General features: G+C 33.0%; 1 protein-coding gene across 1 annotated transcript in view; it reads right to left on the reverse strand.

Annotated features, from left to right (window-relative positions):
- Positions 1-11,727, reverse strand: part of LOC144843313 (receptor-type tyrosine-protein phosphatase T-like) — a 75,917-nt gene extending 64,190 nt beyond the window's left edge. Inside the window, exons 1-4 of the mRNA XM_078700106.1 lie at positions 11,653-11,727; positions 1,332-1,691; positions 849-1,088; positions 84-218 (exon numbers count right to left, since the gene is read on the reverse strand). Coding sequence (XP_078556232.1) covers positions 84-218; positions 849-1,088; positions 1,332-1,691; positions 11,653-11,722 — 805 coding nt within the window. The 5' untranslated portion in view covers positions 11,723-11,727. The remainder of the gene's footprint in view (positions 1-83; positions 219-848; positions 1,089-1,331; positions 1,692-11,652) is intronic.
- Between the last annotated feature and the right edge of the window lie 10,849 nt (positions 11,728-22,576).

Genomic DNA, 22,576 nt, shown 5'->3' on the forward strand with positions numbered 1-22,576 from the left:
TACTACATGATGAGTTTTGATCATAAAACATTGCCACATGATTAGAACGCAATAGGAACTGTTACCACTACATAAATACGTACCCATTTCACATTGCATCCCAGTAAATCCGGCAGTACAAACACACAACCCCGTTTTGTCATCACACACTCCACCATTGTAACAAACTGGACAATCCATTTCACAAGCTGGTGGATTCCACTTTGGGGATGGACAATCTTAAATTTGTACGGTAATGTTTATCTTATGATTTTGTAAAAAAAATATATAGAAAAACACTCCCAGACACCAGCATACAATTATTTTTTACGAGTTACACTATCTTTAAACATATATATTTTCAACAGGTAAATATAACGTTCATGAACTGAGCTGAACTTAAGTAAAAAATAGATATGAATTTGCAACAAACCAGCGCTTTAAATTTATATATTTATCTAGTGGAAAACATAAAACAGGCTTTCTGTCGAAGTTAGAGACTCGGTTGATGATTATAAAGCCTAGCAAAGCTATTTTATTTTATCATCTAATATTGGCATGTAGTTCCGAGAATAGGGCTTACTTACTAAGCTCGACCTTTTAAAACATAAAATATTATAATTTCAAATGTATAATATTGTAAGTGAGCGCTTTCATACAGTAGCCTTAATTGATATTATTTTCTTTTCACAGAATAGGATATTTGCTTATTATATAAGACCAAACTTATGTAGGCCTACATTTTGTACCCTATCCTAAGGCTCAATGCGTTGTAGAATGTGGAACAGATTATGCCTATTACTGAGTAAAATGAAATGTACAGTATTTGTCCATATGTATTTATTTTAAACCTTTTAAAATTAACTTACCTCTTACAATCAGCCTCATTATTCCAATATCACCATCAGGAGCACCATCAAGAAAACATTCATATACACCGCCATCTTGAGCTCGTACGTTATCAATCTTGACCGACTGTGTGTTGTTCCATATGACGTTACCATAATTACGTTTCCATTTAAGGCCATCAACTGACGTTGATTCAGCTTCTAGCGTGACAGAATCACCAACGCTAACGGTCACGGTTTTCTTCAAAAAATTGATAGTAGCTGAAATAAAACATCAACATTATGCTGAATCACCAAACAAAAAACGCAATACAATTCTTGATGAGTTATATAAAATAATTCCGTATATAAACCGACTAAACATCTTTTTTCATTTGATTACAATATATCCAAATTACCAGACTACTATAATACAGAAATAAATACACACATAAACAAATGCATAATTTTAGAATTATATTTGACATTTTTAAAACTCCTTTTGTTCTGTAGGTATAGACCTACCTGATTCATGAATTATCACAATTGCTGTTCTTGTGCATACATCTTGTAATTTTGCCTCAATTGAAAATACACCGACTTGCTCTCGTATATTGGTAATGAAACGCACAGCGACACCAAGTCTAATCAGGTCGTTATTATAATTCCTTAGAATTCCAGTACTATCTGGAAAAACGTACATGTCGCCTGTAATTGGTGAGGATGTTGTGTAAGTTACATTTCTTAGATCTCGTGGGTCATTCAGTATTCCTAATGTGATATCTTCTGTTCGATTGTTTCTTAAGGTATAGCCATAAAATATTGAATCATAACTGGCCATAACGGTTGGTCTTGCTGAATAGCCTGCAATGTCAAGTATACGTCCTATAAAAAAATAATATAAAGCAATAAAGTAAATAAAGCTAGCTTATATACAACATTATTTATACAGAAAGATACAAATCAATGCCAATGGTGTTCATATAACAATGAAGTACTAAATTACAGTATTTCTTTAATCTAAAAAAATGCATAGAGCAAAATTACAGACTTTTACTTACCAAGAATGGCGCATTTCTTACCAAGCATCACAAACAAAAAATAAAAATAAATCTTTAATAAATAATATTCTTACCAAGAATACTCTAGATGCTCAAATAAAAGTATACTTATTACCTATTTCAATCAATATTGTTTCTTAAAATAAGTAAGAAGTTACCTATATTTTTATTTTATAGAATTCTTGTTTCAAGCAATAATTTTCTTAAAATAAGTAATAGCTTATTTATAGAATTCTTTTCTTTGATCACAATTTGTGAGAATTTACATATTTTTATTTTGGAGAAGTCCTGTTTCAAGCAAAATCTTTCTAATAGCAAAGAATATATTTTCTAATAGCAGGACTTTACCGATTTGTATGCAACTACTTGAAAAGGCCGCTATTCTTTAATTTAATAACACAGTGCATGGATATTATTGTATAGTGTTACACAATAAACAGGGGTGTGATATAAGAAATAAACACAGCATCAATTGACAATGTAGGCCTACTCTTTAAACCTCATTTTCAGAACAAGAATGAAGACGTTTTAGACGGCTTGTAACATGGGCAGACGTTTCCCGGTCCTAACGGGACACAGATAGACCTCATTCCTGCCAGCTAACTCAATAAAACTCGGCTATCGGGATTTCACTCGATTTTAAACAAAGGGTCTTATCATCAGATCTCCCTATGTAATTTTATAATACTATTCCCCACAATATACTCCGATGCTTTATGGCGTATATTTATTTGATCTTTATTAATTTGCAGTATAATTTTTATTTTTTTTAACTACTGTACCTTCACATGCGCGGTCCGAAAATAAACAAAAAAACTAAAATGGATATAGCCACTAACGGCCAACTTAGTTGAAACCAGGAATTTGCAAGGTGAACATGTGAACTCATCGTGAACCCGGAAATTACTTCGACCCGCGTACAATTGAAATTGAATTGAAAATCTACCGATGAAATCAGAACGTTAGTTATAAAACTCTTTATAATATCTTCCTAAGATAGAAATAATATTAAGAATAATAATAATATAATAATATTTCCATATTATGGAACAATATCGTAATAGTGAAAACTAATGTTATCAAATTTACATTTCGCGGTATATCTGAGATAGATCAGGTAGGTATCCAAGGCAGAGTTTTGTCCCGCCTATGTCAAAATTAACCATCATTTATAATATAGATAAGTTCAAGCAAAGAGGGATTATCACTGCCAAGGGTTCTCGAAGAATGCTACATGTGTTGTTATAGACAATTGGTGTACAGTTCCAATTTACACCCAACACATGGATAGCATTAATTACGTTACACAATGCTCTTACAAAATAGTCCATGGTAAGAATTTAGAAACATAAAACAACTAGAAAGCCGAGAGTGCGTACCTCCGCCTACTGTAAAATTCTCCTACATAAGATTTCTCCTGGAAAAAATATATATTATATATATAAATAAAATAACAGCAGAAAACTTGATTACTTCATTGTTTTAATCGCTACAAATCTGTTTCGTATGACCAGCATGTAGCTGGCCGCACTCTTCAGGCGAAATATTAAAAAAATAAGTGACACAGTTATATCAATATTTGTAATGTTTGTCCTGAACTTGCCTCAAAAATTCAATTAACCCAAAAAGATGAATTTATCAATCATCTGAAGAACCTATCATCACCAATCACTTTTTTTTCTACCAACCGATGTTAATGAAATAATTGGCACATGACTTACTTAATTCAAAGTCCGGGATATGACGATTTAAAAATGAGTATCATAAAGTATGTTATCCACTCCTTGGCGATTCTTCTAACACATATCTTCAATATGTCTATCCTTTCTGGTATTTTTCCAACAAAACTTAAAATATCAATGGTAGTACCAATTCACAAAGCAGGTTCTTATAATAAAATTCAAAATTACCGTCCGATATCTGTATTGCCAGCGCTTTCAAAAAATTTCGAACGAATTATCCATAATCGCATATACCTATAAAAATGTATAAATAATAGCCTAATACTTTACTTTATGACCGGCAATACGGGTTTCGTAGTAAATATTCATCTTACATGGCAGTACTAGAAGCGTATAATGGTATAGTTACAAGACTTGATAATAATCATCATGCTATGGGTATATTTTTGAACCTCGCAAAGGCATTTGATACCATAGACCATCAAATTCTTCTTTAAAAACTTTATCATTACGGTGTAAGAAGGATCGCATATGAGTGGTTCAAGAGTTATTTAACCAACATATCCCAATTCACCGTGTATAACAATCATAAATCAACAACTAATATAATTCGATGCGGGGTTCCACAAGGGTCCATTTTGAGCCCATTATTATTTATAATTTATTTAAACGATATTGTTTCTATTTCCGATAATTTCTAATTTTATTTATACGCAGATGACACCAACATAGTAGTTTCTGATAAAAATATTAAACAACTCATCACGATAGTAAATCAAGAATTAAATAAAGTTTCCTCCTGGCTTAAATCTAATAAATGATCACTTAATATATTTAAAACAAATTACATTATGTTTAAAAATAAGCATAGTAGACGACAAAATCACAATATTCAAATTATGATTGACAATACTACTATTTCACAGGTCTCCCATACTAAATGTTTAGGAATAATTATAGATGAAACACTAACATGGTTTAATCACACAGAATATATAACCAATATTAACGATGTTTCACTAAATTTATGCGTAGAAGTATACAGTGCCACTATGACAAGGTTCTATACCACCATGAACATATGATTCGTCATCGGAACAATCTTCAAGGGTCTTGCACTGTGCTTGATTTTCATCATATACGTGGTGTTGTTCATGATTTGAACCTATGGTATTATGAATGTCTTTCGCTTGGAAAGCAGAAGAAGCTCAATTTCCTTAGCAAAGATCGTCCAGTACATCGAACAACATCCATGCCAATGAATGTTGACACTTCTAAACTTGTGGTTACAATACCTGAAGACTTGGTTCTAACAGAAGATGAAAGGTGAGTTCTATCCAAAGGTTTATCATTCATACCACAACAGAAGTATATTGATGAATTTGATGCTAAATCAGATCTAGAACAATACTACAGACGCCTGAGGCTCAAAGCTCAATTCCATGATCAAGATTCTACAGTGTCAAATCGCGATGAATTTCAACAACTTAACCGCAAGAAGTCTAATTGGACCCCATTTCCGGGTAAGTTTGCTTCCTTAGACCTGTATATTCAGAAATGTAGACACGAAATTGAACAGCTTGATATTAAACAACGTGTTAAATCACGCAACATGTCTGTTAGAGACTTATCTGCGCTACGTACATTGAAGAATAACCCTAATTATGTTATAAAGCGAGCTGACAAAGGTGGTGCTACTGTTGTGTGGAGGAAAGATTTGTATATCTCAAAAGGTGAACGACAATTATCAGATCGCGCAACGTATCAACCACTTCTTAATGATCCTACTTCTAAAGATATTGATATTGTTAAAACGACTATTAAATCGCTGATTAAGAATAATCAACTTCCTGCAACTGCGAACAGCTTAATTAACACTGATGGGTCCTGTGCTAATTGGTATATGCTACCAAAGATTCACAAACAAAGTAACCCAGGAAGACCTTGTTTTAGCTTGTAATAGTCCCACTGTGGTTTTTAGTGAATTTATAGATAGTATTTTGCAACCTATCGTGCAAAAATTACCAACGTATATTAACGATACTAATGAAGCTGTGAAATTATTTGAGAATTTTCAATTTACATCAATGGGAGGATATATTTTTACTATGGATGTTAAATCTTTATATACGTCAATACCTATCAATGATAGACTAATCGCACTCAGACACTATCTAGAGAAGGACATAAACCAACCGCGAATGTGCTCAGTAGAAACTATACTTCGCCTTTCTGAACTAGTACTCACTACTACAGCTTTTGCTTTTAATGGATCATATTATCGTCAAATATCAGGAGTCAGTATGGGTAGCAAGATGGCGCCATCATTTGCTTGTCTCCTTATGGGCTATCTTGAACATAACATCTTTGAACAATTTGAAGGACAGAAACCTGAATTATTTAAGCGATACATTGATGATTGTATTGGAGCAACTAGTGGTAGTACTGAAGATGTACTTGCGTTCATTGATTTTGCGAATAATTACCATCCAGCTATTGAGTTTACAAATGAAATATCCTCTAAATCGGTCGCATTTTTGGACATTCAATTAATGAAAGGGTTCAGAGAAAGGCCACTAGAATAATTATGTACAGAAAAGAAGGAAATTGGGACACTTCATATTTATATAGGTTAAATACCCTAAATATTTTAAGTATTGAAGATATATTTAAAGTGTATAGACTCACATTAGGTTTTAAAATAATGCATGCCTCTGTCCATCATCCTTTAATGAGTTTGTGAGATCAAGTGAGAGGTGTGAAGGGCGGTTAATACATTGGAAGGCAAAGACCAATACATTTTTAAATTCATCGTTTGTTATTTTCCCTAGATTATGGGAGCAACTTCCCAATGAAATTAAACAATGTGCTACAATTTCAGACTTTAAAGCCCAACTCACCAAACATTTGATCTCAAAATATTAAGTTGTAATTGTTTATATTGTTTATTCAATGCAGCTTATTTTTAATTGGTGTATCTCATTATAACTTTGTTTTGTTTTATTTTGACTTAATTTGTGCTACTTAGTTTTGTTATTTTTGTATTTTATAAGTAATGATGGAGTAAGAGCAGTTTTCTGTTTGGGCTCATGCCTATTACTTGCTCCTGGCAAGATGAATTGTAAAATGTACTTTATGAACTTTTGCCGAATAAATATTATTATTATTATTATTAAGTATTGATAACTTAAATTTGATAACATCAGTACATTATAAGGATACAGATGCCCACACATACCTTAATTACGCATCATCACACCCGCCTTCTTGTAAGAGAGCTATTCCGTATTCTCAATTTTTGAGACTCAGAAGGATTTGTAGTAGCAATGAGGACTTTAAGTTGAGGACCGCAGAAAGGGCTGAATTCTTTTATCAACGTGGATATCCAAATGACATTGTTGATAAATCATTGGATAGGATACGCACCGTCACCCATGAAGAAGCACTCATACCTAAAGTTCATGATGTGTCTGATCGTACGTCTTTAGTTCTAACATTCCATCCTACTTCGTCATGGATAACTACCATATCTTGGAATGTGACCCAGTAACTAAGAACATTTTTAATGTACATCCCATGATATCATATAAACGAGATCGTAATCTTATAGGAATTGAGTTCTATCTTGTCTATCTGATTGACATGAGTTATTATTATATAATACCTTTTGTTTGTCAATGCTTTTGTTAATTTGTTATTTGCCTGTTCATTGTTACGCCCATATAGCCCATAATAGACTCCTTTGTTTTCTAGTGTACCCTTTTTCTATATGTATTCGTCTTTTACCAATATTCTATCAGTACCTGATGATGACTATGGTCGAAAGTACTCGTATAATAAATATTTTATTTTGAGGCAGAAACAAGAAATTTGTCTGTTTTATTTTTATACATGATCCTGCCTATGCAGCACTTATTTCTTTCCTGATATTTACTACACAATAATATTATTTCTAAATATACTGGCATTTTAGTTAGACTAAAACATGCACTCGCACCGAATATTTTATTTTCTTTATATCGCACATTAGTTCTCCCATACTTATATTATTGTAATCTTATTTGGGCAGATGGAAACAATTGCAATCTGAAAACCATTCAACAAAAGAAAAAAATAATTAGACTCTGTACAAACTCATCCTGGCTGGCCTATAGTGCACCCTTATTTTTAAATTTAAAAACTTTAACAATCTATGATGATATTCATAAATTACAAAAAGCAATTTTTATGTTTAATTTTGTTAATAATAATCTACCAAGTAATTTCAATCCTTTTTGGGCTAATTTGAACTGACTCTGAATAAGAACAAAATAGATGTAGCTGTTCTAACAGAGACCTGGCTCAATGTTAATACGGAGAACATTGCAGAAATCCCGAAATTTGTTTCTTGTGCCAAAAACAGATCTAATAAAAAAGGTGGAGGTGTGGCCATCTACGCCGGTAATGAAATACAAATAGATCCTGTAATTGGACATGCGGATTGTTGCTTCGAATGTCTCTGGGTAAAAGCCACCCTGCCACGCAGATGTAAACAAGGTCATCATTTCTACTTTGGAGGCATTTACTTCCCGCCGTCGGCTCCAGCTGGGCATAGTCTGATTGAACATATCATTGACACTATCGACACCATTCGTTCGGTAGATAGTTATGCACCCATTTTTGTGCTAGGTGATTTTAATCAACTAAACACCGACGTTGCCTGCCTATTTGCCAGCAAATGATGAACCCCCATATATTTTTGTCGGGCAAGTAAAAGCATTACTTAGCAAATTAGTTCCAAGAAAGGCAGGTCACCCCGAGGACCTACTTGCACGGTTAATTAGAGACTTTGCCCCTGAATTAGCTCCACCAATTACTGATATTTTTAATTGTGCCCTTAAAGAAGGAACATTCCCTAGCGCCTGGAAAAAACCAACCGCCATTCCAATCCCTAAGGTTAAGAGTGTTAAATCACTTAACGACCTAAGAGCGATTTCCCTTACCCCCATACTAGCCAGAGTCTTTGAATCGTTTTTAGTTAAGTGGATTGTCGAGGATATAAATATTAGCTTAGATTCTAGACAATTTGGAAGTAGGAAGAAATCATCGACATCCCATTATCTTATAAGCTTAATTGACTCGGTGCTATTGTATTGTTTCAATTAGATAAACTATTTGGATCTGCAATTTAGTAAGAAGTTTTTCTTATGTCTGCAAGTAGAAATTTACTCGTTCTTACGGTTCAGTGAGCATAGCTCTGGTTGACATTATTATAATAATATACTTTTCATATATACATAAATTACATCCTTTGTTAATATTTGAGTAAGGTTTCCATTTCTTTATAATTTTTCATTTAATTGAGTAATTTGTTTTAGAGTCTTTAAGTGTCCATATATATTTACTGAGTTCCGTTGCGTTTGTTAGTTTTTCGTTCCGGAATGAAGACGTATGGTTTCTGTTTCTGGTTTAAACTGGTTTTCAGTTAGTCCGAAATATGTTTCTTCTTATTTGTGTGTGTCTTAATGCTGTTTGTTATTTAGGCTAATTTCACTACAAGCATGTGTATGCGAGTTTGGTGTAATGGTTATGTAACAAGCCTTTCAACAACAATAGCTTCAGTTGAATAACAATAGAACAGCAACTCGAAAATCAAACGAGTGAATTTGAAAAGAAATAGGTTTTTTAAACTACTCGCATCAAAAAAGGTGCACATTAAATCAAATTATGTTTTAAAATTACAAATCACAAATTATAACTCTTGCCTCTTGTACAAATATACTTTTTGTATTGTTTTTTGGACAAGTAGTTCTCGAGAAAATGCAATTTCAGTTTACTTGTTACTTTAAAACTGCTCGCCAGCTTTTGAAAAATGCTGTCCTATCTTTTAACACTAGCAAGTCTGAAAAAGTATACTAAAAAGTGGTCCAGAATTGGGACCATGGTCCTTGACCACATATCTATCTGTATATTCATTTGCTAAAGATCTTGCAATTAAATTTTTAGTAATCCTGCTAACAAACAAACAAATGAAAGCACTCAGAAACTGAGTGAAGTACTTGGCAAAATATATCCACTGATTGGGAGCATGTTGAAAGATACATTTTTTTGCTTTATGTATTAGCTTTACATGGTTCAAATCCTGTTGGGGTTAATAATTTGTTTAAATAATTTTTAATACAAACAATCTCGGCATTGCAATAATGACCTTTCTAAACTCAAGATTGACCAGAATAATGGTAGAGGAGTGTTTTGAAGCTGTGCCGATTTGCGGAGCCTCTGCCTTAACCCATGTATAAGCTTAACCGCTCGGCCAGTCGACTTATATTTTGGTCCATGTCAACGAATGTCCATGTTAAAAGAATACAGAATGTGCAATTTAATATATCGATGGAAGATAAGCTTTTGTGACATGAGCAATATATCAATTTTCCATAAAATCAACAGGCATGTTCTGACAGCAAGTATATACCTATGCACAAATGAAATAAAACGTGACTAAAAACCTAATTATCAACTAACAATAGTCTCATTTGACTAACAATGGAACAGCAACGCGAAAAACAAGCGGGTGGATTTTAAAAGAAATGGGTTTTTTTTAAACTAGTCGGTACATTAAGTCAAGTTATGTTTTAAAATCAGGCCTACAAATCACAAATTATAACCCCTTGTCCAAAAATGAGGTTTTTTGGACAAGTAGTTCTCGAGAAAATGCAATTTCAGTACACTTGTTACTTTAAGAATGCTCGACGGCTTTTGAAAATTGTCTCCTATCTTTTAACACTAGCCGGTCTGAAAATAATATCATTTTTGCTATTTGTGAAGTTATTGATAAGCCAATTTTCTTGATTTTCAATAGTTATGGTCTGGTCTATATACCTATCTACACCTACAAATTCAGAACGATAACTTGAAAACTGTAGGCGCTATTGTGCTAACAAACAAACAAACATCCATACAAACAAACATACATACAAACAAAGTAAATACTATTGGCAAAATAAGTAACAAACAAACAGACAAACAAACACACGCGATCGATTACATATACCTCCTTGGCGGAAGTAAATTAAAGTTTAAACCTTTATAACATATACAGTTTTGTAACATACGGTGAATGTGCTTATAAATAATATATTGTTTGAAGGTTTGCATGGCGAAATCAAATGTTGATATAAAGTTTTCGGTAATCAATGTGCTTTGATCGCATCAAAGCACATTGATCGAAACGTCGAAAAACTCGACAGTTCTTTTCAGAACTAATATACGTGGTGTACCGCAAACTTTATATCAACTTATAAATAATGTCAATATAAAATAAAAAGATAGACAACACAATTCACTCTATTAATTGAAGAAAAGGCAAGTCTTTGTGCAAAGGAATTTTAACCAAGGTCAATGATAGTGTCATCACCACTGTAGTTTAAAGATTGTCCACACGTGAACATGAAAAAATAAAAAAAAATGAAAAAAATTAAATTTTTTTGTGAATAACTACTATGTGACATTAAAAGGGCATATTCACCAACAACATTTAAAGAAATTATTTTTTCAGGGGAAAATACATCTTTTGTCACATCTTAAATCACAATTTATTTACGTGACTCTAGCAGCACAGCACGTCTGTTGTTTCTTATTAATAATATCAATAAAACAATATGAAGTATTTCCTCAACTACAATAATCAATTATTATAATCCGTAATCAATAAACAGTTCAATAAAAACAGTAGTTTTGTATAAGCACAATAAGTGGTTCGGATAGAAACATTGTTGTAACATATTTATTCACATAACACACATTATCGGCATAGCTTTGTGGAATTGCAATTTTGATCATCTCTGCCATTACAATACACAGTGTTTTGTCCATTTAAGTAGTTTCCAAATCATTTAACTTGGAAAACTCAATATTATTATATTAGTTAAATATCATAAGTATTCGTGTCAAAATATTTATAAAAAATATCTAAAAACACATGCACCATCCAATTAAGAGTCGTTCATATTATATTGACTAACCATTCATCAATGTACTACAATCTGTAATTTGTAGGCCTATTTACTTACATAATCACTATTATTAAAGACAAGAACAATACAACTAAACAATGTATTTACTTACCTTCACATTTTGCCAAGTATACTTTAAGTAGAAAACCTACAATGAGCGAAATATAATTAATTACGGACATTGTCTTCTCGTCATTCACTTCACATTTTATGCGTTCAAGTTACAAGCCCCGAAAAAAGCACACTTTGGATGAGAAGGCAAATTCAATGCTTATTTTAGCCAGTGGGGTATTTCCCTTAATTTCACACTAAATGTTGTTTCTGCCATTAAATTAAGTCCCATTTCATCGTATACAATATCCATCCGAACCCGGAACTTGATATGCTTAGTCATAAAGTAGTTACAGAGTTGTAGGGCATTTTATCATTGTTGAATGTTTTTATGTTAGCTGAATTGTTAAAATTGGTAAAAGAAGTAATGCTGGCGGCAGCAAATTTAACGACCTTCACAACCAAAATATTTCTTTGTAACAAAATTTATTATAATTTATTTTAAATGAAACGCTACAAAAATAATCCTCCGCTTCATCAGTGCATGAATACCTAATAACCAGACAAGAACGTATCTTTGTTACGTTTTACTATCAATCCATTTTCATATCACGCAATCCATTTTTCAACAATATAGTAGTATAATAATAACATTTTGATTGAATAGTGAGGGATTAGTTACAGTGTTGACTTTGAATAAACCATTCCTTTTAAATAAATTAAATATTCATTCCTTTTAAATATTAGGCATATTGCCAAGTCTAATAATTGATTTGTCCATAACTATTGCGTTTTGCCGGGGGTTTTCCATAATATAAGGGCAATTTTTAGGCCAAATCATAATTGTGCGTATAGTTTTGTATTTCCGATGCGTGTAGTACCCTATTTATCTTCACTTCCGTACGTCCGTAAATGTTAGGCCGAATTTTCGTATTAATTTATGGACGTTCCGAAATTTGAACCGTGTTATACCGGTAGCAGAGCTAAGTTTGCTTATTTCTGAAAATGTCCTTTCATTATTTTCTTTGCTTTATTTTGGAGTGTGGTTTAAAAAACACTTTTGTAAAGTTTATAGTTTATAAATAAAACTGATTTTTGGAAATTGTGGTTTAAACATGTGACTGTATTTTTTATTTAGCATATAATTCAAAATAATACAATTTAACGTTTTGCTCAATATATTTATAGCAGCAGCTTCGAATTTTTTGTATAACTTTTTAAAATTATTAATTGATAATTAATTTACATTAATTGAGTACAGTTATTAGAATGTATTACCGTACCAGTAGTAAGTACCATCGAGGACTTCTCCGTGACGTTCTCATTGAGCGAAAAAAAATGTTATGCTATAATATTGTTAGTCGCGTATGTTTTATTACCGGCGAAATAATATAGGCTGCAATCCTTTGTTTGCTAGGGCAATATAGAGTGAGTGACATTTCCGGCGAACTAGAGGTGCAATTTATTATGAATTTTACGTGCGAGAGTACCATTTGCGGCAATCTAACAATTTGGTTGCTCAAATACTCAGTGTCTATAACCCTGGAGTCTTTGGGCAACACTCTTAAAATAGTCCTGCGACCACCCCTGCCACACTTTCATTTACTATTCATCCATATTATTATTATTATCTATAGTACAATATTTAGAAAACAATGGCATCCAGCAGCATTTCAACCAACCAACCAACACCGCCACTCCTGATAGGCCTACCATAAAATATAACCAAGTTCTAAAACAATGGGAATTAATACCATAAATATAGTATCAACCACGTCTGGTTCTAGACCGTGTTTCGACTTATTAGTAAAAAGATAAATAGTTTGGCCAATATCGGGTTTCATATGTATAAAGTCTAAATATAGGCCTACCACATTCCGGAGGCGTATACTGGTTACCTCCTGAAGGGAGTGGGTGCAAAATTGTAAATGCGAAACTACCAACAACCAACGCCAAACGCCCCACGCACACACACACACACCCACCCACCCACCCTTTCACCCGCCACTTAAAAGGGATCCAGTGGGTGCAAAGATAAGCATTTTCCCGGTTTTCTAATAATATGATTCTTGTGGTTATACTGCACTGCTATTGCTGGAAGTACCTCGTCTGCAGCTATATTTTAATTATACCGTGATGCACTTATTATTCCCATACTTGAGTATGGAATCCATGCATGGCTTCTTCAAACTGTTAAGTTGATTGATAAGATTGAATCTGTTCAACATAGAGCCACTAGACTAGCATTGCAACAGAGACGGAGTGATATGGATTATGCTCTTAGATTAGGACAACTGAATTGGCCTCGGCTATTACCTTTCTGTGTTCTGTGTCATTTGTCTGTAAAACGCTAATGGGGTACATAGACTGGGTGAAAGTATCCGTAAAAACGTTTGCGTTGTTACACGTCGTCCAGAAACCTTAAGTTTCATATATGGCACGCCAGGACGGACAGAACTATGTAAAGTTGACCTCGCTCGTGTTATGTAGACATCGCTCGTGTTGAGTTTACACATCGCATTATCATGCATAAAACCTATTGATTCTGTCAGAATATTTATTTATTCTTTCCTTAGCACTATTTTGTCAATTTTCTTGTTATCAGTTTCATCTAGCTAAGTCAATTTTTCAGATTATATTCCTTATGGCCAGGAATCGATGTGGTTATGTTTCCACTGTGAGCAATCAATGGGGAGGTTTCGCAACCTTACGAATACCATAACGAAAACGGATACGTCACACATTTGTGAAACTTTTGAGCTGATCCCTATTTCATATTCGTAAGGCGTATTCGTGTTGACGAATATCACTTTAAAAAAAAAATTGGTACTTATAAATGTCAGGTCATATTTCATCATATGGCAGTAGCGCATATAACGCATGCGTACGCCCGCTTACAATTTTCAAAATTGAAATGAAAATGAATGAAATTAGAGTACGTTTCAGGCAATTTTAAGAGTTTCATAAATTGCCATGATTGCGCACTGCTCGTTAAACGTTAATGCGCACTCTTTTTGTCCGATTTCTGTTGTACAACCTTTCTTTAATAATATCATCATATTTTATTCACTTTTCAACTCGAATTTGCGTTATACGAGCACGTCAAAAGTGACAGGCTACGCACGTGTAAGTTAACAAAATGGTGAAAATATGCTAAATTTTAAAAATAATATAGATCGTCAGAATGCTCGGGAACACCTATTTTTTATTTCATTTTCTTGAAGTGTATGTATCATATGTATGATTTATTATGAAATTAAGAGAACAAAAGTTAATAAAGTCATCATTATTTGCATTTTAAATAAAAAAAAAATTATTCCGACAATAAAAAAATTATGACATTTTTTTAGGCCGAAATAACAAACAAACGGTATGTAATAATCTATCTACACCAAAGTGGTTACTGCATAGTAAATACACGGAGGAATCTTTCTACAACTGTTAGCCAGTTGTGTATGTCTTGGTGGTTTGGGCTCGTGTCTATGGCATTCAAGGTACCGATCGAGTCTCACTTTTGGGAAACGAAACGAAATGAGATTTTTTTTATTATCCGTATTGTTTTTTCAATTTTATTTCTTAGTGTATAGATTATACACAAGATTTATAATGAAATCTAGTTAAAAAGTAACTTATGTCTTTATTATTATGTAACAAATGTGGTTTATGACATTATACGCAGAGAGGGATCTTTGATCGGATTGTGACCGGATATTGTATTTGCGTTAGCAAGATACTATCATATATTATAAATAATTAAAGATTCTGAGAAAATCAATCAATCAATATATCTTTTTACAAATCAAACTCGATATGCGCGCGATGTGTAAAAACTCGACACGAGCGATGTGTAAAAACGCAACACGAGAGCGATGTGTAAAAACTCAACACGCGCGATGTCACCATAACACAAATGATGTGGAAACTCAACACGGGCGATGTCTGCATAACACGAGCGAGGTCAACTTGACATAGTTATGTCCGTCCTGGCGTGCCATAGTTTCAGACACTTGTAAGCCTGCATCGATCAGTAATCCATATTTTCCCGCGATTGAGGGAAGAAATCCAAGACGAAGTCAAGGACTCATTTTTAATGGAACATTTTTGTTTAAACTTAAGATGAATTTTAAAATGTTTTTACTTTTCTGTTTGTTTTTGTATTTTTATGAATGTTTTTTTTTTATTTCTTGTTGGATATTTTCTGATATATTTATTGAAATGCTATATTTTATCTTTATGTGCTACTTGGTAAGAGGATTCACAGCCTCTCGTCATAGAGATTTAGTTTCCTTTTGTGTTTCCTGCCACTTATTTGTAGTTGTGATTGTGATGATCACAACGATGTTGATGAGGATGATGATACGTTTGATACATATTATATTGTTTGTATACCTTCTGTAATTCGGGTGTCTGTTGAACGATAGCTTCATCTGTACGTTCAAACGACTTAAGTGTGACATTCCAGTTGTTCAATAACGTTAACTTTGCAAACGACTTGTCTTCCAACTCAATCAATGACACTATGAAAAGTTAGCATATTATGTGTTTACAGAATTCGAGATGTAGTGTAGGCTGGTATGTCGTTTATATGAATGTCGTGTTTTTTTTTTGTTAAAAGCAAACTTTGACTTTATTTCATATCTTGATAATATAAGGAATCAAAAAAAATATGTTGCCATTTTTTCAAAAGACATTTAAAGGACCAAATTCAAGATGGCCGCCAACATTCAAATAACCCTATTAAAAATCAGAATATCACCAATAATACAAATTATGAATGTGGAACAAGTCCGTTTTGATGGTATTACTGTACCCATTATACAATCTTAACTATGTAAAGCGATAATCTGTCGGCCATCTTGGATTTCAAAATGGCCACCACTAAAAATTAAATTCTTTAAATAATTTTTTTTAAATATGTGTGCATAAATTGTTGTTTGTACACAATGTTCTAAAATTGTCACTTCTCACAGGATTGTCTAAATATAAGGCTGTCTAAAGATGTCAATGTTCTCTATATAACAGATATATAATACCCCACTATGACTCTTAAATTAACTAATCGTTCAAAGTTGGAGTTGCAAAAGTATGGAACAACTTACCAGTTTATACTAAATATTCAACAACAATTACGTCTAACTAGAGGGTGGGCTAGGAGTGTAAACGATGGTTCTCGGAATGATAATGACTCGGGTAAAAAGGTTTTAGAAGGACGTTCTCTTTGTACGTTTTCTGTCGATTACCATTATTGAAAATGCTTGACATTCGAAAAACTAAACCTACTCTGTTTCACAGTGTCTTAGATGATTAATAACATTTTAAAGTATAGTGTTTATTGTTTTGTAGGGCCCTTATAGGGCGGAGGCAGAGTTCATTCGAGGGAGATGCTTATTCGAGGGATTTTTTTAGTTTTAATAATATCGTAACATTTATAATCAAATAAAATCCTCTAATAGATATGAAAAGTGGTAAAAAATAATAACAAATGCTTGGTAAATTGTAGTTAACAGTGTGATGAAATTACTTTGACCGCGTACAATTTAAATTGAGTTGAAAATCTACCGATGAAATCAGAAATTTTGTTTTAAAACTCTTTATAATATATTCCTAAGATAGAAATATGGAACAATATCGTAATAGTGAAAACTGTTATCAAATTTACATTTCGCGGTACATCTGAGATAGTTCAGTTAGGTATCCAAGGCAAAGATTTGTTCCAAAGTTTTTCCATTGTGCTCGCCTATGTCAGAATCAACCATAATTTATATATAGATTCTAAATTACAGATATCATTTCTTTTCATGAAACTGAAACTTGACAGGAGACAAGACCACAATATAAAACAAGTGCATTTATACCTTATTGTGAAATCCTGTATAAATATGATGTTAAATAATAAATGCGTTATTGCTATGTAATTCAATGTCTGAACCTTCAGGGCCATTGTCACCAGTATGGTTGGTAAGTTTTCAACCTGTCAACTTTTGGCAGAAGCTTGAAGGAAATAAAGATACAGCTCATTCACAAGGTTATTCATAGGCAGCATTAACTCCTACTTCTCATCTTCTACAATCTCAACCGATTTCATTAGATATGTACCCCCCCCCCCCCCCCCCACACCATTATACACTGGTTTGATGAGTGCACATGGTTGTGGTATAAAAACTCATGTACTAGGGAAAGACAAGATAATGCCTGGTGATGACTCTTGCCCAAGATGAGTGGAGGTTGACAGAGATGACATCAAGAGGCAATTCTTATGTCGACCCGGTGAACTACATGACTTTTGGACATGTAGCATTGTGGAAATAGTGTTGAGGCCAGTGTTTTGTTGAAACTGAACTTGTATTACCTATACAACCGGTGACACAAATATCTTAGATGGAAAACATCTTAGAGATGATATCCCGATTAATGAAGAATGCTGCAATTCGCACAAAGGTGTTTGTTGGCCATGGCATTATGAAATTGGACAGAAAATGTTTGAGGCATTTCAATTTCAATTCTCAATTCAATTCTAAGTGAAGTATCATTTTGCTTGGAAGAGGCTGATCATAAAGATATTAACTTGAATACAGAGAGTCGACGAAATCTAAATTATGTGGTTAAACTATATCCCTATATATGTCCGAGACACAAGAAAACGATATCTGCACACATGGAAAGTACACATGCTTTTATCAAATATTTCTTCGCTCATGACCACCTGAACTACGACCGGTTACTTCCGCTGTATCAATTTCAACAGATTACTGAAACGAATTACAGATCTTGGAGTTTATGAGAGGACATCATGTATGTGTGGGACTTGCTGGATTTACATCAATTGATCAGGGTCATTGAGCGTGGTATCATTGGAATAACACAAATTAATGATTTCATCAGAGCTGGCAAATCTAGTTGATGAGTTTGAAAGCCAACATTTAAAGAGAGATGATATCCCGATTAATGAAGAATGCTGCAATTCGCACAAAGGTGTTTGTTGGCCATGGCATGATGAAATTGGACAGAAAATGTTTGAGGCATTAGTAAAAGTCTTGTAGAAGGCAAACTGTCTATATGGGATCCTAAGAAAAAGATGAAAATTGGCAAAAAATATATATGACGGTGAATACAGGTGACAAACAAAAAGTAAATAAAGACTCCTATAGAGATTATTTGGCGGTGAAATGAGGTATTGCAGTACTTTTGCCAATTTGTTTCTGAACAAGCTTGTTGGGATCGCAGATCAGTCTGTGGAAGTTTTATGAATACAGTAGTAGAAAACGAAGGAAGGTCTTCAAGATTAGAAATATTTCATTGAAGGACTTTGGCAGAGTTAGTTGTCATTTAACTGAAGAAGTTTATGAGATGTTTTAATATGAAGAAGTTTACTGTCAGTACTGTAGACCTCCTGATGGTCAACATTTTGTGTTAATCACCATGTTGTTGTCATAAGCATATCATTTTGTGTATTTCAATCTAATTTTATTTAACTTACACACGTTTTAATACGAAATTTAACCCATTTTTAAAAAATGGCGGCCATTTTGAAATTCAAAATGGCCGCCATTTTGTGTTAATCACCAATGTTGTTGTCATACTGTAGGCCTATCATTTAATGTGATTTCAATCAACGTCATAACTTGCACATGTTTTAATAAGAAATTTAGTCCATTTTTTTAAAATGGCGGCCATTTTGAAATTCAAAATGTCAGAATACTAATGAATATAGGTTTATAATAATTCTTATATAGCAGAGAACCGATATGAACTTAAAATATTATTCATAAAGGGTGTTACTTTGTCCAATATGGTACATTTATTGGATATTTTACGTATTGGCGGCCATCTTGGATTTGACACCCTTAAGCTTTTTTAAAAAAATGGCAACATATTTTTTTCATTACTTTACATCCTAAAGACACTAAATCAGCTGGAATTTTGCTTTTAACAAAAAAATGACACGAAATTACATAGTGGCCTACATTAATGGGTGACTGGGCTGTAACGAATGCATTTGGTCTATCTAGAGTATAACATAGGCCTAACACAATAACACTACACATTTTTGCAATAAATGCTACACAATATTTAATCTCACTACTTTTTGTAAACAGTTTACTGAATATCATCCGCTAATAATGTCATAACAAAAAACAATATTCTGTTTTAAACACCTATACAGATATTCGACAAAATCAAATATAACTTTGCAAATTATTAAAAATCGTTTATACTTGTTTAGGTGTCAAGGTTTTTTTTATTGTATACTTATATTTTTTAAGCAAGACGTAATAGCATACATCACAGATCGATGGGATTCCAAAGTAATATCATTCGGACGACCGGTTCACTCGACGAGGGTCACCTATTACAGATGACACCATGGACGAGATTGCAAAACAACCCAACGTGAGCAATTTGCAAATTTTAAACTGTTAATGATGTGTTTATTAATACGCACAGTTGTATACATATTTTCCCTCATAAGATTTTAATTTTCAAGCAAAAATTAGTTCAAAATTGTTTTTAAGAATTAAATGAATAGATCATATTTTACTAATGATAGGTCTATAAATACTTCTCATACTCACCTCCAACTCGACCAATTGTTCTCATGCCCTAATTAGAGTGGCTTGTGGGTGTATGTGGGTGTATTTATTTATCTAACCAAGCCATTGATAATTCTACCATGTATTGATTTAATAATATCTGATATGATAAACTTTATTTGACTTTTAGCCTGTATGTGTTAATTTTGTAGGAATCACACAGTCAGCATAATTTTATATAAATGAACTTCCCTGTATCTTATCAAGTTGTTAATTTGTACTCATTTATTCATAAGCTGTGTAGCATATACACTCTTAAGAGTAGATAAAAAACGAAAATAAGATAATATAAAGAGTAATAATAGAAGAAAAATATTTTATTTTAAATTTAAAGGTGATGTGACAGTAAGTTCCAATTGAATTGGAACGAATTAAATACAATGCATAGTGTCTCATCAATAAATAATATTTAATATTTATAATATTTGTTCAGTTTCAATATTTCTAAATTTCACCCAACCACCAGGACAAAATAAAACCTTTTTTTTTAATCGAAACTTCAAAAAAGGTTTTCATAGGAATTACCGCAACACAGGCGGAATAAACACACACCTTCATTAAATATAATCCCATTATCTTGTATAACATGTAGGCCTAATAATGTAAACAAAACTTGGACTAGATCAAGTCAAAAGTTATCGGTGCTATATAATTAGTTTTATCAAAGATATTAGTTGCTTACGTCTGTGCAACCCACAGTCATAGATAAACCCACAATTGTATTTGTTCTTACCTGAATATCAGATGGTTAGATGGTTATATTTATACAAGGTATCTAAGAACTAATAAATAGGTGAAATTAAACAAATAAATACTTCACTTTGCCGACATCATGTATCTAGATAATCAAAATCAATATTCATGATATAAAATGAATCACAGAACACGTTTTTGGCAGATCAGTTTGTAAATTGAAGGGCCTAGACAAGCTAAATTTGGGCCTTATACATTTAGAGAAAGTTAGCTGTATTGCACCCGTTTGGGTGTGCAAGGAGCCGGGAAAATGAGACGGTTAATGTTGGTAGCGTTAGGCCTGGCAATGGTTCTAGTGTATACTTCAGGTTTTCCAGTGAAAAAGAGTAAGGAGGTAAGAGAATGTATTTTATGTGTTCACGTACTAACTTTAATTTTCCCACGATTGCCTAAAAACAAGGCTTAACTTTACAGTGTTCATTACGACACTGATAGGTGAGTACCTAAGCTTTAAACGTAGTCTTAAAACATATCTTGATAACAATTCAGACTCTTGTTTTTATTTCAACAAAACATGATTACAAGAATTCTCATATTTATCAACCGCTCTCTTCTTCTTCTTTACCGGCCGCTCCAAAAAATAGATCTGTTGCCAGAGTGTAGGCTTATGATGCAGAATCGTTGTATCAATTTAAATTATTATGAACCTTCATTGGCCCTTCCAATTATCCTTATGTTAACGTTGGAAGCATTATTTTTTTTCTGCTGTCCATCTTTATATCAGCCAACCTTTCTTCGACATATTCGATCTCGTCGACTTTGTTCCACTGACAGATCGTTGCTATCAGTTCATGTGTCCGTACTATGACCTAATATGAACGTACTTTTTCTTTCGTTCAAATATCTATTTGGAACTAACTTCAAAATGTGGTCAAACATGTTTCACAGTGTCTTAGATGGTTAATAACATTTTAAAGTATAGTCTTTATTATTTGGTAGGGCCCTTATAGGGCGGAGGTGGGGAGGCGGAGTTCATTTGACTCGAGGGAGGGGCTTATTCGAGGGATATATGTTAAATTTTTTAGTTTTAATAATATGGTAACATTTATAATCAAATGAAATCCTCTATCTAATAGATATGAAAAGTGGTAAAAAAGAATAACAAATGCTTGGTAAATTGTAGATAACAGTGCGATGAATTCTACTACAAATAGTATAATTGTGTTATTATTATTCAAAGTGATGTTTTATTGGAGAGGCGTTTATTCAAATAAATATCATCCTAATAAGTATTAATATATACGTTCCTAAAATAAACAAAAAACTAAAATGGCTATGACTAATGGCCAACTTAAGCTCCAGTCCTACTATAGTATCTGTTTTTTTCTTCCGTCTTCCAAAGGGACACTGTATTGATTGATGGAAAGTGCCTGTTTCCAGTCACCTTTAGGGTCAAATCTATTATTTTAACTGCTCCCTTGTGTATAAAAGAGAGAAAATAATTGAAACCAAGTTGCTGCAAGGTGAACTTATCATAAACCCGGAAATAACTTTACCGCCAAGAATTGAAATTGAGTAGAAAATCTACTGTTGAAATCATAAATGTTGTTAAAAAACTCTTTATAATATCTTGCTAAGATAGAAATATGGAAAAATAGCGTCGAACTGCACATTAATGTTATCAAATCTACGTTTCGCGGT

The sequence above is a fragment of the Antedon bifida genome, chromosome 5 (genome assembly GCF_963402885.1).
Source record: "Antedon bifida chromosome 5, ecAntBifi1.1, whole genome shotgun sequence".
Classification (NCBI taxonomy): Eukaryota; Metazoa; Echinodermata; class Crinoidea; order Comatulida; family Antedonidae; genus Antedon; species Antedon bifida.